The following is a 12,919-nucleotide window of genomic DNA, read 5'->3' on the forward strand; positions in this document are numbered from 1 at the left end:
CAGTCATTGGAAAAGAGTCAGGCACAGGGGCAGAGGGGCAGGTAGGACTCAGGAAGGAAATGGGGAGGACAGGAGGGCATTATAGTTTCACTCTGGCCTGGCCCCAGTGGCCCCAGCCAGAAGCTCACCATATAGAAACTGTGCTAGAAGAAACTTCCCCAACCTAACACCCGGACGGAGGCAGGATATCACGCAGGGCCAGGCTGTCCTGGTCTATCTGCTCTGAAAGGCTGACTTCAAGGCAGGCAGCCAGACCTCCCTGCCAGCCCTCACGGAGTGGTCTGGCCTTCGGGCTGCAGCGGGTGCGCTCCCGGCCAATCCTTTGGCCAGACTGACTCCTGTTCGCTGCTCCACTCAGCCCAGGTCGCTGGGGGGCCAGGCGGTGACTCAGGAAAAGACTCTGCCTTCCCTCTGGAGCCCCTGCTTCCTCTGAAAGCCAGGCTACCCGCCCCTTCTGCTGGCTTGTCTCCTGGGCCCCGGGCATGGTGTCCCATCCTCGCCTGCAGAACTCGTTCTTGCAGAACCTTGCTGAACCAGGCCCTCACTTCTGTAACCCAATATCTATCCCTCATCAGGGCTTTGTTCCCTTGGCTGTTCCCTGGGAACTCCTGAACTGGACAGCTAGACACGGTTCCTCCCTCTTTCTCGTTCTCCAGCTCTGTTTCCTTCTCGGGCTCCCTCTCCACCTGTCTTGCGAGCGCATCGTTTCCTTTCCGTTTCATTCTCTCTCTGCCTCACACGACAGTCGCTAGGATGTTAAGCCTGCCAGTGAGCTGAGCGTTCACGGTCATCCTTACCCCATCTTCCAGACATCAGCTCTGCGCCTCGACTGATGCCCCTTCCCTGTTACCTCTCCAGAGACCAAGAGGGCTGCCCGTCACTAACCCCCCGACCCTCCATGTCCCTGCAGACCCTTCTTTCATGATCAGCATGCCCTCCTTTCCAAAAGGCCGGCTCTGCAGGAGGCAAGGCGGGGACAAGAGGGGCTCAGAGAGGAGACAGAACGGAGCCAGGTAGCAGCTCAGACCCACAGCCCCGCCCCTGTCCGTTGCACCCAGGAGTTGGACACAGGGTCTCCTGGAGAGGCCTCTTGATCCCGGCGCAGTCTCCCGGTGACTTCTCCTGCCACGGGAGGATGCCTCTGGATTTCTTCTGCCCTCAGACATGAGGCTTGTGCAGAAAACAAGAGGCCCGTCAACCTGGTAGTTCAAGTCGAGCAAAGAATAGTACAGAGGCTAAAAACCCTATTTTCAAATTCCGTTTGCCTAGAAATAGGCATTTTTAATTCTGACTTAATTCTGTTTAAGTTTTGCAGTGAACACCATCTGTCTGTTTGACGTTAAACAATGAGGCTCAGCTCGGCTTGCGGCTCCTGGGGGGCAGCGTGGCCACTCGGCTGAGACTGTGGGTTTGGGAGGGACGTGGGTTTTCTCACGCTGTCTCCTCGCCCCACTTCCTGTGTTTCTTCTGGAGCTAGTACTCATACCTACTCTTAGGGATGTTGTGAAGATAGAATAGCATCATCTAGCAACAAAATAGAATGAACGTGATGCCAGGAGCATAGAAAGCCTTCAGACAATACCTGCCATGATTACTCTTCTTTTCCTTCCCTCCCTTTGTCTTTCATCCTCTCCCTTTTATTTCTTCTTTCTCTCCCTTTCACCTCCTCAGCTTCCCTGCACCTCGGTATTGCTCTGTCCACATAAGAGAGGGTTTTCTGCTTCCCAGCCCTGAGGGCTGTGATCCTTGGCCTCCGAGGGGACGGGGTGCCTGTTACACCAAGATTGCTCCATCTCTTAGCTTTTCACCCCTCTCCCCCCACGAGCTGAGCCTTGGTAATGGGGGCACTGAGAGGCCCAGAGTGGGAGGCAGAAGGTGAGACCAGCTCAGGGGTCCAGGAAAAGTAAATGTCAGCATCCTCAGACGAGGCAAATCCTTTGGGGGGGGCCTCCGAAATACCGGTGCCCAGGGTAAACTGTGTGAGAGAATTGATGCCTCTGAAAAAGCACTTTATAAACGTCGATTGCTGTGAGCATGTCAGCATCGTCCCAAACTGTGTCTGCACCAGTAGCGTGGTCAGAATCTTCATGTCTCACGTTTTTAAAAAGGTTCTTAAGGGATTTCAGGAGGCGGCCCGCCCCGACCCCGACCCCCGCCTGACACAGCTGCTTCTGTGTCCGAGCCTCCCGGACCTCCACAGCATTGTCACCAAGCCTCAAGTTCCTTTTCTCGGTTATAGAACCCATCTTTTTTTTTTTTTTTCCAGAAAAAGTTCTTGTCTTCCTCTTCCTCTAGAGCAGCAACCCTCAGTCATTTTCTGTTCACAAAACAGCCAGTGATGACCATGAGGCTGTTCAATGCCCTTCCCTAAGGTGACCAGCCTCAGATTCCCCAGGCGCCAGTGTGAGGCTCCCTGAAGGCTGTGACCTGCTCCTAGGGGCAACCGTCCCCTCAGCTGTTGGGGGGCACTCGCAGGTCAGAGGCTGGGTCTCCTCATCTCCCCTGATGTCACCCCCTTCACCTCCTGGCAGGCTGTGGGTCTCCCTGCCTGCATGCCTGCTCCCCTCCAAGCCTTGCTCCTTCCACCTTGGCTTTTCCAAAGGGTGAATCTAATCGTATCCCTCCAGCCCTCAGGAGGAAGTCCCCGGTCTTTCACCTGGCTTACAGCACCCCTTAGGATCCAGGCCCCCCTTTTCCCTTCCCCTCCCCATTCACCTGGCCAGCTTCTCGTTATTCTTTAAGACCCAGCCCAGGCATCCCCACCTCTAGGAAGCCTTCCCAGACTGAACCTCTGCCCACCCCAGTCTGTTTCTTTATTTGCCTCTCTGCTGGGCAGTGAGCAGCTGAAAGCAAGGGAGTCTATCTTTTCCCCTCGGTCTTTCCAGTGTGGCCCTGAGTTGGTGCTCGACTGTTGGCCACAATGTCACTAAACTGAACCCCACCTTCAGGGGACCCTTCCTGTCCCGTGGCCCTGGCTTTTGCAGGAAGCGCCTCGTAGAACAGAGGGGAGCCCCCAGCTGGCCTCGGCTCTGAGGGCCGGGCCGAGGACTCTGAGTGCTATAGACTGGTGGGCTCCTCCTCAGCCTGGAAGGCCCTGTCACACCCTCCACTTCCTCCCATTGTACCTCCTTTCCTGTTTAGCTGGACTGTTCGGCTGAGGACATTTTCTCCTCCCTTTGAGGACCTGCTCCAATGGAGCTATTTCTCCATTGCATCTCCCCTGACATCTCCCAAGACTCTAATCTCTGACCCACAGGCGGGCTCTAGAATCAATACACTTGGGCTCAAATCCGAGCTCTACCCATTTAGCTATGTGATGAGAGGCAAGGGTCTCACCTCTCCGGACTTCGGTTTCCTCATTTGTAAAAAGAAACTAAGAACACAGCCCTCATGGGATTATGACGGTTTCGACAGCTCAGGCTGTCTGTGCCCCTGGGAAGTGTGCACTGGGGTTGTGTCATCAAGGGGGTTGTGTCACCCCCGGCCTGTTGAAGCTGGGGCTCTGAAGAGAGCCCAGCTGGATGTCTGCTGGATGCCTGCGCGTCCAAACATCCTGTTGTTTTTTGAACTCCTTACTGGAGAAACAGGGAAAAGCTGATCTTTTTTTTCCCTTCTACCCGTATCAGGTGACACAAAAAACACAAGCCCAGCTGGGTTGACTGCTTGACTCTGATGTTTAGCAGAGAATCTGAGCTGCCGAGCAGTGTGCTGGTTCCTTTCCTGGATTAGGACTGATTTCGTGGGAACCAGACCACCCCTGAGGCAGGAGGGGACATCAGGCAGCCCCGATGTCTCCCCAAGGCTGGGTCCTTCTGTGGAGCCCCCTCCTCCTGGGTAGTGGGCGCCCTGGGCTCACGTTCTCCTCGCCCCGCTTGTCTCCTTCCCTACAGGTGAACTTCCGAAGCCCCCGGAGTGGCCAGAGGTGCTGGGCCGCCCGGACCCAGCTGGAGAAGCGGCTGGTGGTGCTGGTGGCACTTCTGGCGGCAGGAATGGTGGCCTGCTTGGCAGCGCTAGGCATCCAGTACCGGACAAGTAGGTGCCCCCGTGTTGCGTGATGGGCTTCACTCACTCTGGCCCCGGGCTCTGTCCACTTGTGTAAGGGGGCCTCCCCACTCAAGCCAGGACTGGCCTCCGAGGCCAAGGAGAGAGCTGGGTCTGGAGGCTGGGGTTACTGCAACAGACCAAGACCTGGGAGCTGGGCAGATGGGTGATGTTAAGGTTTTGGGGTCAGAAGGACGTGAGTTCAAATCCTGGCCTGGCAACTTATTGTCCATGGGACCCTGGACAAGTCACTCAATCTCTCAGAGCCTGTGTCTTCTCTACTTTAAATGGAGAAAATAATGCTCAGTTTGGGGATGTCTCTGAGGATTCGAGATGACGTCTATCACATACCTGGTGCCCAACAGGCCTTCTCTAGCCTTAGCTCCAGGCACTGTTATTGTTAGGATGTGGGCTGGTTCGACACACGGGCTGGCCCTGTCCTCCATCCCTAGTTCCAGCAAAATAGCAATAATGGCTTCCGTTTGCTGAATACTTTCCATGTACCGAATACCAGGCCTCTCCTTTACGGATGTAATCTCACTGCCTCCTCACAGCAGCCCTGTGAGGTGTGGTTGCTTCTGGCCCTGTTTTCCGCACAAGGAAACCGAGGCAGTGGCGCTAAGTAACTTGCCCAAGGTCATGTGGCTAGTGCGAGAGGGAGTGGGGCAGCTGGAGTTCAACCGTGGGCTGGCGGGGCCCAGAGCTCAGGCTTTGTAATCCATGGTGCACCCCAGTGTCCTTCTGTGAGCCAGGGACCTTTGTGTGCCTCTGTCGTCTCATTTCTCTGTCCTACCTTGTATATGATCAGACCCCACTTCAATCCCACTGTCAGCGGCCTGAGGCTGGTTCTCTGTGTCTGGCTGAGTATATGTAGCAAGTGCCTTACACAGAATCAATGATCCATAAGCTCTTATGGACCTGGAAAGGGCAGATCCAAGTTAACAATAAGGATGGGAGTCCAGTCAATTCCAGGATCTCTCCCCTGGGCCCCAAGATCCAGCTCTCTGACGACAGTAGGCCACCTGGTTGAGTAGCCTCTGGGGCTATGCCAAGAGTTTAACCCCATCAACTTGGTCACCTGGTACTCATCCCATCAGAGCGATCGTGAACCTTCACAGGATCGGGGAACATCAACTGCAGGTTTTGTTGAGCCTTCTCCACTGTGAATTTGCTGGCCTGCGTGGGTGGCCATGCTGCACTGGGATGAGGAAGGGATTTGGGGGCCTGGAGGGAGGGCAGGACTTCATCTGAGTCATCCTTATATCCCTCCTGGATCAAGCACTCATTCATTCATTCATTCATTCATTCATTCATTCATTATTCCTTCCACAAACATTTAATGAGAACTTAATCTATGTCAGGTGCCTAAGTGGTTCCTAAGAATCGCTTAATTGTTTAACTGACTGTTTAATGATTTGTAGATTTTTACCAAATGCGCCTAGCACAGCAGGTGATTAATGCATATCTGATTAATTAATTAATGATTTCTTAACCATATGTGCTTAGCATAGCGCCTGCATGCCATAGATGTGCAGATACTTTGCAAAATGAATAAGTAAATGATTGAATGAACAAAGAGCAAGAAGGAGGACTAAGTGGGAACAGCCTTTCTCTACTGATCACCCTAGTCCTGCAGCTGCCACACCACAAGGCATGTGGGATCTTAGTTCCCCGACCAGGGATCGAACACGCGCCCACTGCGTTGGAAGCGTTGAGCCTTAACCACTGGACCACCAGGGAAGTCCTGCTGCAGTCGCCATCTTGCTTCATCCTAAATCAGGTTTAGTTCAGAACACCCTGCCGGGAAGTACAGGCCCTAGCTAGCCTCGTCTGCCCAGCTCTTGGCCCTGTGAATGGGGAGCAGGCTAGACTCCAGCAGGCAGTATTGCCCTGAGATTGCCCCTAGGAGTTCCCAGGCTGTTTCTCCATCAGGAACCAGAAGGGAGCCCCCAAGGCCTGGCTTCTAGTGATTGGGCCCCAAACACTTCTGTCATTGCCAGGTGGGGCCCACAGGGAGGAATCCTGCTTCTGTCTGTTCATTCCACCTCGGGGCTGCAGAAGGGTTTTCCCCAGGCTGGACCTGAGTGAGGGGAGTTCTTCCCCCAGGGTGGAGCTGGGCCGGGGATCCGGTGACCCTTGAGCCAATTCATGTGTCTTTATCGGCTGCCTGGGCCTGGGAAAGCAGTGGCCTCCCCAGATATTGACAATAACCTCATTACCCAGCAGCAGGTGCTGGCTGGCATCAGCCACATCTGTGCAAACATCAGTCAATGCAAATTCTGATGATTCTGAAAGACTCACCTTTAAGTTATGTCTGGGCACTTAAATACATATTTATCCACCTTCCTGCTGCACCATCCTTTCCAGAAACTTACAGATGCTTTGCAAGCAGTGGCAGCAAAACAAACGATAAATTCTCTGGAAAATATTCTGAAGTGTCTTACTTAGTATCGAGGCCAGGCACCATCCAGACGAGTGTCTGTGAGCTAGATCTGGGACCTGCTCCACGGATCATGCACGTCCTAAAGAGAAGAAATATTTTCTGCATCCACAGGTGGTGACCAAGGGCTGGACAAAGCTCTTTTATTCACTCAGCCATTCATTCATTCAACAAACATGTATTGGACAGCTGCTAGGTGCCAAGTTCAATGCTGGGCAAAGGAACTATAAATGCAAGTAAGATGCTGGCTCTACCCTCAGGCTCATATTCTAGTGGGGGATGTAGACAAGGAGACGGCCATGACATAGCATGGTCTGTGCTCAGATAGCGGACACCCAGGCAGCCAAGGGGCCCAGAGAAGGATGAAGGTCTGGGAAGTTTTCCCCGAGGAGAGGGAGCCTGAGCTGAGTTTTGAGGGTGTTGACAGGAGATTAGGGGGGCCTGGAAACCATGAATTAATTAATCAAATGTACATTAAACACCTGCTAGGCCAAGGATAGTTGGTAAAGCATCTACAAACCAGTCATAGTTAAATAATCAAGTGATTATTGCTTAAGTACCACCTGGGTACCTTGCAGTGTGCCTAGCAGATTAGGTGCTTAGTGAAGAACTCAAGCCTCTCAGACTGATTCCTGGGGGCTGGCTTCTTGTTTTGTTTTAAAACCAAGTCCCCCTATGATAACTACAAATACCTCTCTCTCTCTCTGACACACACACACACACACACACACACACATACATTCTGATGTGTCTTGCTCCCTGAGGGTCACCCTCTTAACAGCTGGCTTCTGGGTTTTCCCACCAGCCAAGTATTTGTCAAGCTTTACTTCCTGCAGTTTGTTGTATAAAAACAATAGGTATTCTTTTCCTTTTCCAAATATGAAGTTATATCATAATAGTGAATAGGCTCTTTCAAACTACACAGAAATTCTTTCCCCCCACCCCCTGCCCCCAAAGATTTCTGGTACATTCCCTTAGTCGGGAAGTGGGGCATGCGACTCAAAGATCTCATTTAGAGATATTTCAAATGCTGCCATGTCCCCTACCATTTCCTTTCTCTATTGCTATGCCTAAGGGCCCAATAATCTTTCATTGTTGTACGGTCATCTCAAAACAAGTAATTACCTCGACATAGAGTCACCCTGATTTTTGTGCGGTTGTGTGACTGTTCTGAGCCCTTTGTCAGCCTTCAGGACTTTGGGTTTGTCATCAGATGTTAATAAGCACACAGGCTGCCCAGCCCCAGCTGGCATTGTGTCTCCGAGTGAGAGGAAGACCACCCTGCCAGCCCATGCATTCTCTTCTGGTCTCTGAGGATTGGCCTGGCAACACTGGACCCTAAGACTCCAGGGAGCTGAGCCCCCCGCCCAGCCATGAGATCATCATCACCATGAAACTGGTTCTACTGTTCTTCCTCATCTCCAGATGGAGAAACCGACCCTCAGAGAGACGAGGCCCCTTGCGCGAGGCCAGAAGCAGAAAGCTGGGATTTGAACCCAGGTCTAAGAAACAGCCCCTGACGCCTGCCCTACTGCTTTCCTCCCTGTGCAGTGGGGAACTGAACGCGCCAGAAGGGCTGCAGCAGCCCCGGGCATCACTGGCCAAGGGGTGGTGAGGGAAAGGGGGAAAACCCCGGCCTTGGCATTGCCAAAGCAGCCTGGAGTGGGGTCAGCCTGGGCGCTCCCACACCACAGAGTGACCTTGTTCCGTTCACTTGCTCAGAGCCTCGGCGTCCTCATCCCACAATGGGGGTGTCGCCCCCGTATCAGGAAACGGTCCCTCGTTGCCGGTCAGCTTGGGTCAACAGGCGGTGCGGCTGGGCCTGTGTGCTTAGTCACAAGCCTCCATCTCCTGCAGTCAGCTTCATCTCGTCACCTGGGGCTGGGCCACGGCTAAGGCTGCCCACCGTTTGCCTCCTTTGCTTGAGCCCACCGACCAACGGCCCCCTCCTCTTGCCTCTGCCCCATGTCCTGGGAGAACCGGCTCAAAGGAAGCTGGTTCCTCTGCTCACTGTGTTTTGGGGGCACTTGGAGGATGTGGCAGCCCTGCACACTGCCCACCTGTGCCAGCTCCTATCCCTCCTCATGGCAGCGCCTGACAGATGGGGCTGCCCTGCCTCCTTACCGGGAGGCAGGGCAGCCAGTCCTTACCGGGAGGGCTCCCTTCCAGGCCCATAGCAGGCATAGCAGGGAGAGGCTGGGGTTCAAACCCCAGTGGCCACTGAGCAGGGTACTTAGTCTCTCTGTGCCCCAGTTTCCTCATATGTAAAGATGGCTTTAAGCAAAGTGATCTCTTAGGGTTGTTTCATTTTTGTTTTTTTGAAGATTCAGTGAGATAACTCTGCTGCCTTGTACTCAGTGGGAATGATTTTTCATAGTTGCTTCTATCCCTAAGACTCTTTCCTTCTTCCTGAGTCCTGGCAGCACCGTATTGTCTGCATCACCCATTTGGCATGGACTGAATATCCTCGGTCTATGTTGGTAGAATAAATGACAGACATTTCTCCTACTGTTGTCTTTTTACTTTTCTTGTGTAATGTGTGTATCTCCAACTAAATTATTAACTCTTGGAGGAAAGGACTATGCCTTTTATATCCCCCCCACCACACACACACCACACACACACACACACCATACACACACCACACACACACCATACACCACACACACCACACACCACACACCACACACACATACCACACACACACACCACACACCATACACACCACACACACGTGACACACACCACACACACATGCACCACACACCACACATACCACACACACACCACACATACCACACACACCACACACACACCATACATACCACACACACACCACACACACACATTCTGCAAAGAACCTGGAAGATACTCAGTAATTATTTTGTTGAATAAATGAATGCATGAATGAGCAAATAAATTTGTTGAACATCAGGGAATAATTTAAAAATCAATGAATATTGTGGAAGGAAGGACTGATTAAAAGAAGCACCTTGGTTCAGGGTAATTTTTAAAGCCGTAGAAAGGATTTTAGGCAGCTAGACAGAAGTCTGTTTTACACATCAGGAGATGGTAAATCTGAAATCTTTTCTCCGTAGTGGTCTAGTGACTGTCCAGTTCAAAATCTGTTTGGTCAGGGCTGGGGTGGGGCATGGAACCCCAGTGCCCCAGGCCACCTGCACTATATTCCCATAGCCTCTTCCCTGCCTTCCCTTCACTGGCCTCTTGTCCTTGACCCCTGCCAGGAACCCCCTCGGTGTGCCTAAGTGAGGCCTGCATCTCGGTGACCAGCTCCATCTTGAGCTCCATGGACCCTACGGTGGACCCCTGCCAGGACTTCTTCACCTATGCCTGTGGCGGCTGGATCAAAGCCAACCCCGTGCCTGATGGCCACTCACGCTGGGGGACCTTCAGCAACCTCTGGGAACACAACCAAGCCATCATCAAGCACCTCCTCGGTAAGCACCCAGCAGCCGGACCAGTGGACGGGCTGCAGAGGACGGCTGTCCGCTGGACCTACCTGGCCAGGCCCGGTTGAAGGAAGAGCTTGGCAGGATGGGGAGACGAAGGGCTGTGGAGTAGGTGAGACTGGGTTAAATGTCTGCCCCATCGTTCGGTGCGTGATCCTGAGCAAGTTACTCATCTCTGAGCCTTACTTTCTTCATCTGTGAGAACAGGATTAATACTACCCAAACTGCAGAGGTTCGAGAACTAGTGAGCACATGTGTGAAGCATTAATGTGGTATGTGTGGCATGTAGTAGGTGCACAAGAACTGCTAGCTGTGGTCATTGCTCTTCTGGCTTTAAGCTGTTCCTTAGGTTTTTGACTAGTACTGACTGAGTTTTGCAAGTTATGAGCAAAAGGAATAAACGCTGAGCGCACTAGATCAGATTTTAAGGTTGTGAGCTGATCAAAGTTCCAATAACGGTTTTATCTGAGAGTTATTCATTGTAGGCAGAAGTCTTCCTTGGCCTCATGGTAATCGAGCTTGTGTGATAAGCCATCTAACCAAAGTTCTTCTCTTTATACCTTGTTAGGCCTTCAGCACCTCTAGTTGACCTTGTTGTTGGTTGTTTCATCCTCAGGTTAGAACCCCATGTTGGTCTTGTTTGAAGTTGTATCTTTAGTTAATGTCCGTTGAATTAACATCTGCCCGTTGGGTGCTTCTCCACGTGGAATCAAAACACCCTGTGCTGTAACTTCTAGAGGTCCCGACTTAAACCCTTCAGGGCCGAGACTTTCACCATACCTGTCTCCTGCTGACCCCTGCCCCATCCTGGGACCCTAAATGCTGGGAGAGGCTAGATCATGAAAAGCCAGTCAATTAATCCATCAATGACAGAACTTAGATTTGACAAATACTTATTCAGTTTAAAAAAAAAAAGCATATTGATACTCAAAAGTAGGTAAATTGAAGAAGATACCTAAAAGGGGGCAGATCTTCCCAGAGGGACAGAAACCTTCCCACGAGATAAGAAAAGAGTCTAATTTGATGATTATGAATTTCAGGCAACTGTGTCTTTAAGACGAAAGTGGAAATAAGCAAACTAGGTTAAGGAGACCTTTGCTTGTTTTCCCCACCTCAGCCCCAGGGGGCATGGCTGCTGCAGGGTGAAGCCCACCCACCACTTCTTGGCCCCCAGCAGCTGCTGGGCAGCGCCCCCTGGCAGCCCCCTGCTTGTCTCCCTGAGGGACAGAGCCCGGTGGTGTGTGAAGGCCGGGCTGAGGGAACCCCGTATGTCAGGAGCAGCAAAGCCCCCTGTGTGCTTTATGCTACCGAGTGCCCTTGCAAGGGGACCCAGCCTTTTATTTCAGAACTAAAGGCAAATATGTCTGTGGTAGCCAGACCGGAACTCAGGGATGTCCCTTCCCCAGTACCTAAAGACACAGCCAGGGACTGCGCAGGGACCATCAACCAAAGCAGGAGAACAGTCCAGATAGGATAATGAGATGGGCTAGTGCCTCTGCTTCAGTCACCAGGGCCTGCGTTCAAGTCCTGGTTCTGCCACTTACTGTGTGACCTTGGGTCAGTTACATAACCTCTCTGGGCTCTTGTCTCATCAGTACAATGGGAACCATGCCTCCTCCAGGTTTGGAAAATTAAATGGGAAAATATCTTTAAAGCGCTTTACCTGGGCCAGGTGTATTGTGGTGGCTGCTGTCTGTGTTGGTTTTACTATTGTTATTTACCCTTGACCTTTGCCCAGTACTTTTCAGTTTACAGAGCTCTTTTGTAGATATCACCCTATGTGACCCTGTAGGGTAGGAGCTAGGAAACTGTTGCTCACCTCGGTTGATAGACGAGGAAACTGAAGTCCAGAGAGCTCCTCAAGACACGCTAGCAGATGGCAGAGCTGGGACTGCCTGACTCCTGGTCACGTGTCCTTTCCCTGTCCCACACCACCTCCACCAGGTGCCAGGGGCAGTACGGCTCCCTGCCCATCTTGTTGGGGAGAGCCTTCAGGAAGCACGGGGCTCTGAGAGTCTGAAGGAAAGAAGGAAAGAGGCTGGCATTTGCTGAGTGTCTGCTATGTGCCGTGCTCTGTACCAGGCTCATCATATCCACTGCCTCCTTAATCCTCACAGCTACCCTGGGACTTAGGAACTGTGGTTCCCATTTTATGGATGAGGAACCTGAGAAAAGTTAAGCTTGCCAAGGACACCCTGCCAGTCCAGGATGAAGAGGGACTCCAGCCAGGGGAAGGAGTTAGCACCCAGAGGGGATGGGGGAGAAAGGCGGACGGGCCCTCTAACTCCCCAGTCAGGTCCAGAACTGCCCCTTGTGTAGGACCCCCATGGGTCCTGATCCTGCTGGTTCTAGGAGGATCTTGGGTCTTATCAGGAAGACCTTGGGTCTAGGCCAGGACCGAGCGCATCCCCCTCCCCTACCCCGCTGGCAGCAGTCCTGGGCTCTGGCCTTACATCCCCCCTGTCCCTGAGGGTCAAGGTAGGGGTGGGGGAGTGCACTGAGCCAGGCACGGAGCAGCCAGAATCCTGACCCCCGGGGCCGGGGCCCGGTGGTATCAGGAGCGAGCCCTAGCATGCTAGCTTATCACGTGTGGCCTTGGACGAGTGACCCAGCTTCTCTACAACTTAGTTTCACTATCTGTGAAATGGGAATAATGGTGCCATCTAACGCTCAAGGTTACTCTGGGTATTGTCTCACTGTGATGGGTCAGAGTGCTTAGCACAGAGTCTGGCACCCAGTAGGTGCTCGGCAGAGTAGGACTGCCCTTCTCGGTGGTGGTGGATGAGCTCCAGCCCAGACATCTCCCTACAAGCTGTGTGCCTACAGAGAGGCTGCTCAGCCTGCCTCAGCCCTTCACCTATGAAGTGGGAACTAACTCCAAGCATTGGCAGGTGTGTTCTAAGGATTAACTGGGTGGTTGAAGAAAGAGTAATTATTGCTTATTTTATTTCTTATAGAAGCACTGATA

The 12,919-nt window shown here is 52.5% G+C and overlaps 1 protein-coding gene across 2 annotated transcripts in view; it reads left to right on the forward strand.

The window, feature by feature from the left end:
• Positions 1 to 12,919, forward strand: part of ECE1 (endothelin converting enzyme 1) — a 114,666-nt gene that overhangs the window by 63,052 nt on the left and 38,695 nt on the right. For both annotated transcript variants that reach the window (XM_081214613.1, XM_081214614.1), the window contains exons 3-4: positions 3,891 to 4,032; positions 9,727 to 9,939. In XM_081214613.1, coding sequence (XP_081070739.1) covers positions 3,891 to 4,032; positions 9,727 to 9,939 — 355 coding nt within the window. The remainder of the gene's footprint in view (positions 1 to 3,890; positions 4,033 to 9,726; positions 9,940 to 12,919) is intronic.

Source organism: Mesoplodon bidens (assembly GCF_964165515.1).
Source record: "Mesoplodon bidens genome assembly, chromosome: 2".
Lineage (NCBI taxonomy): Eukaryota > Metazoa > Chordata > Mammalia > Artiodactyla > Ziphiidae > Mesoplodon > Mesoplodon bidens.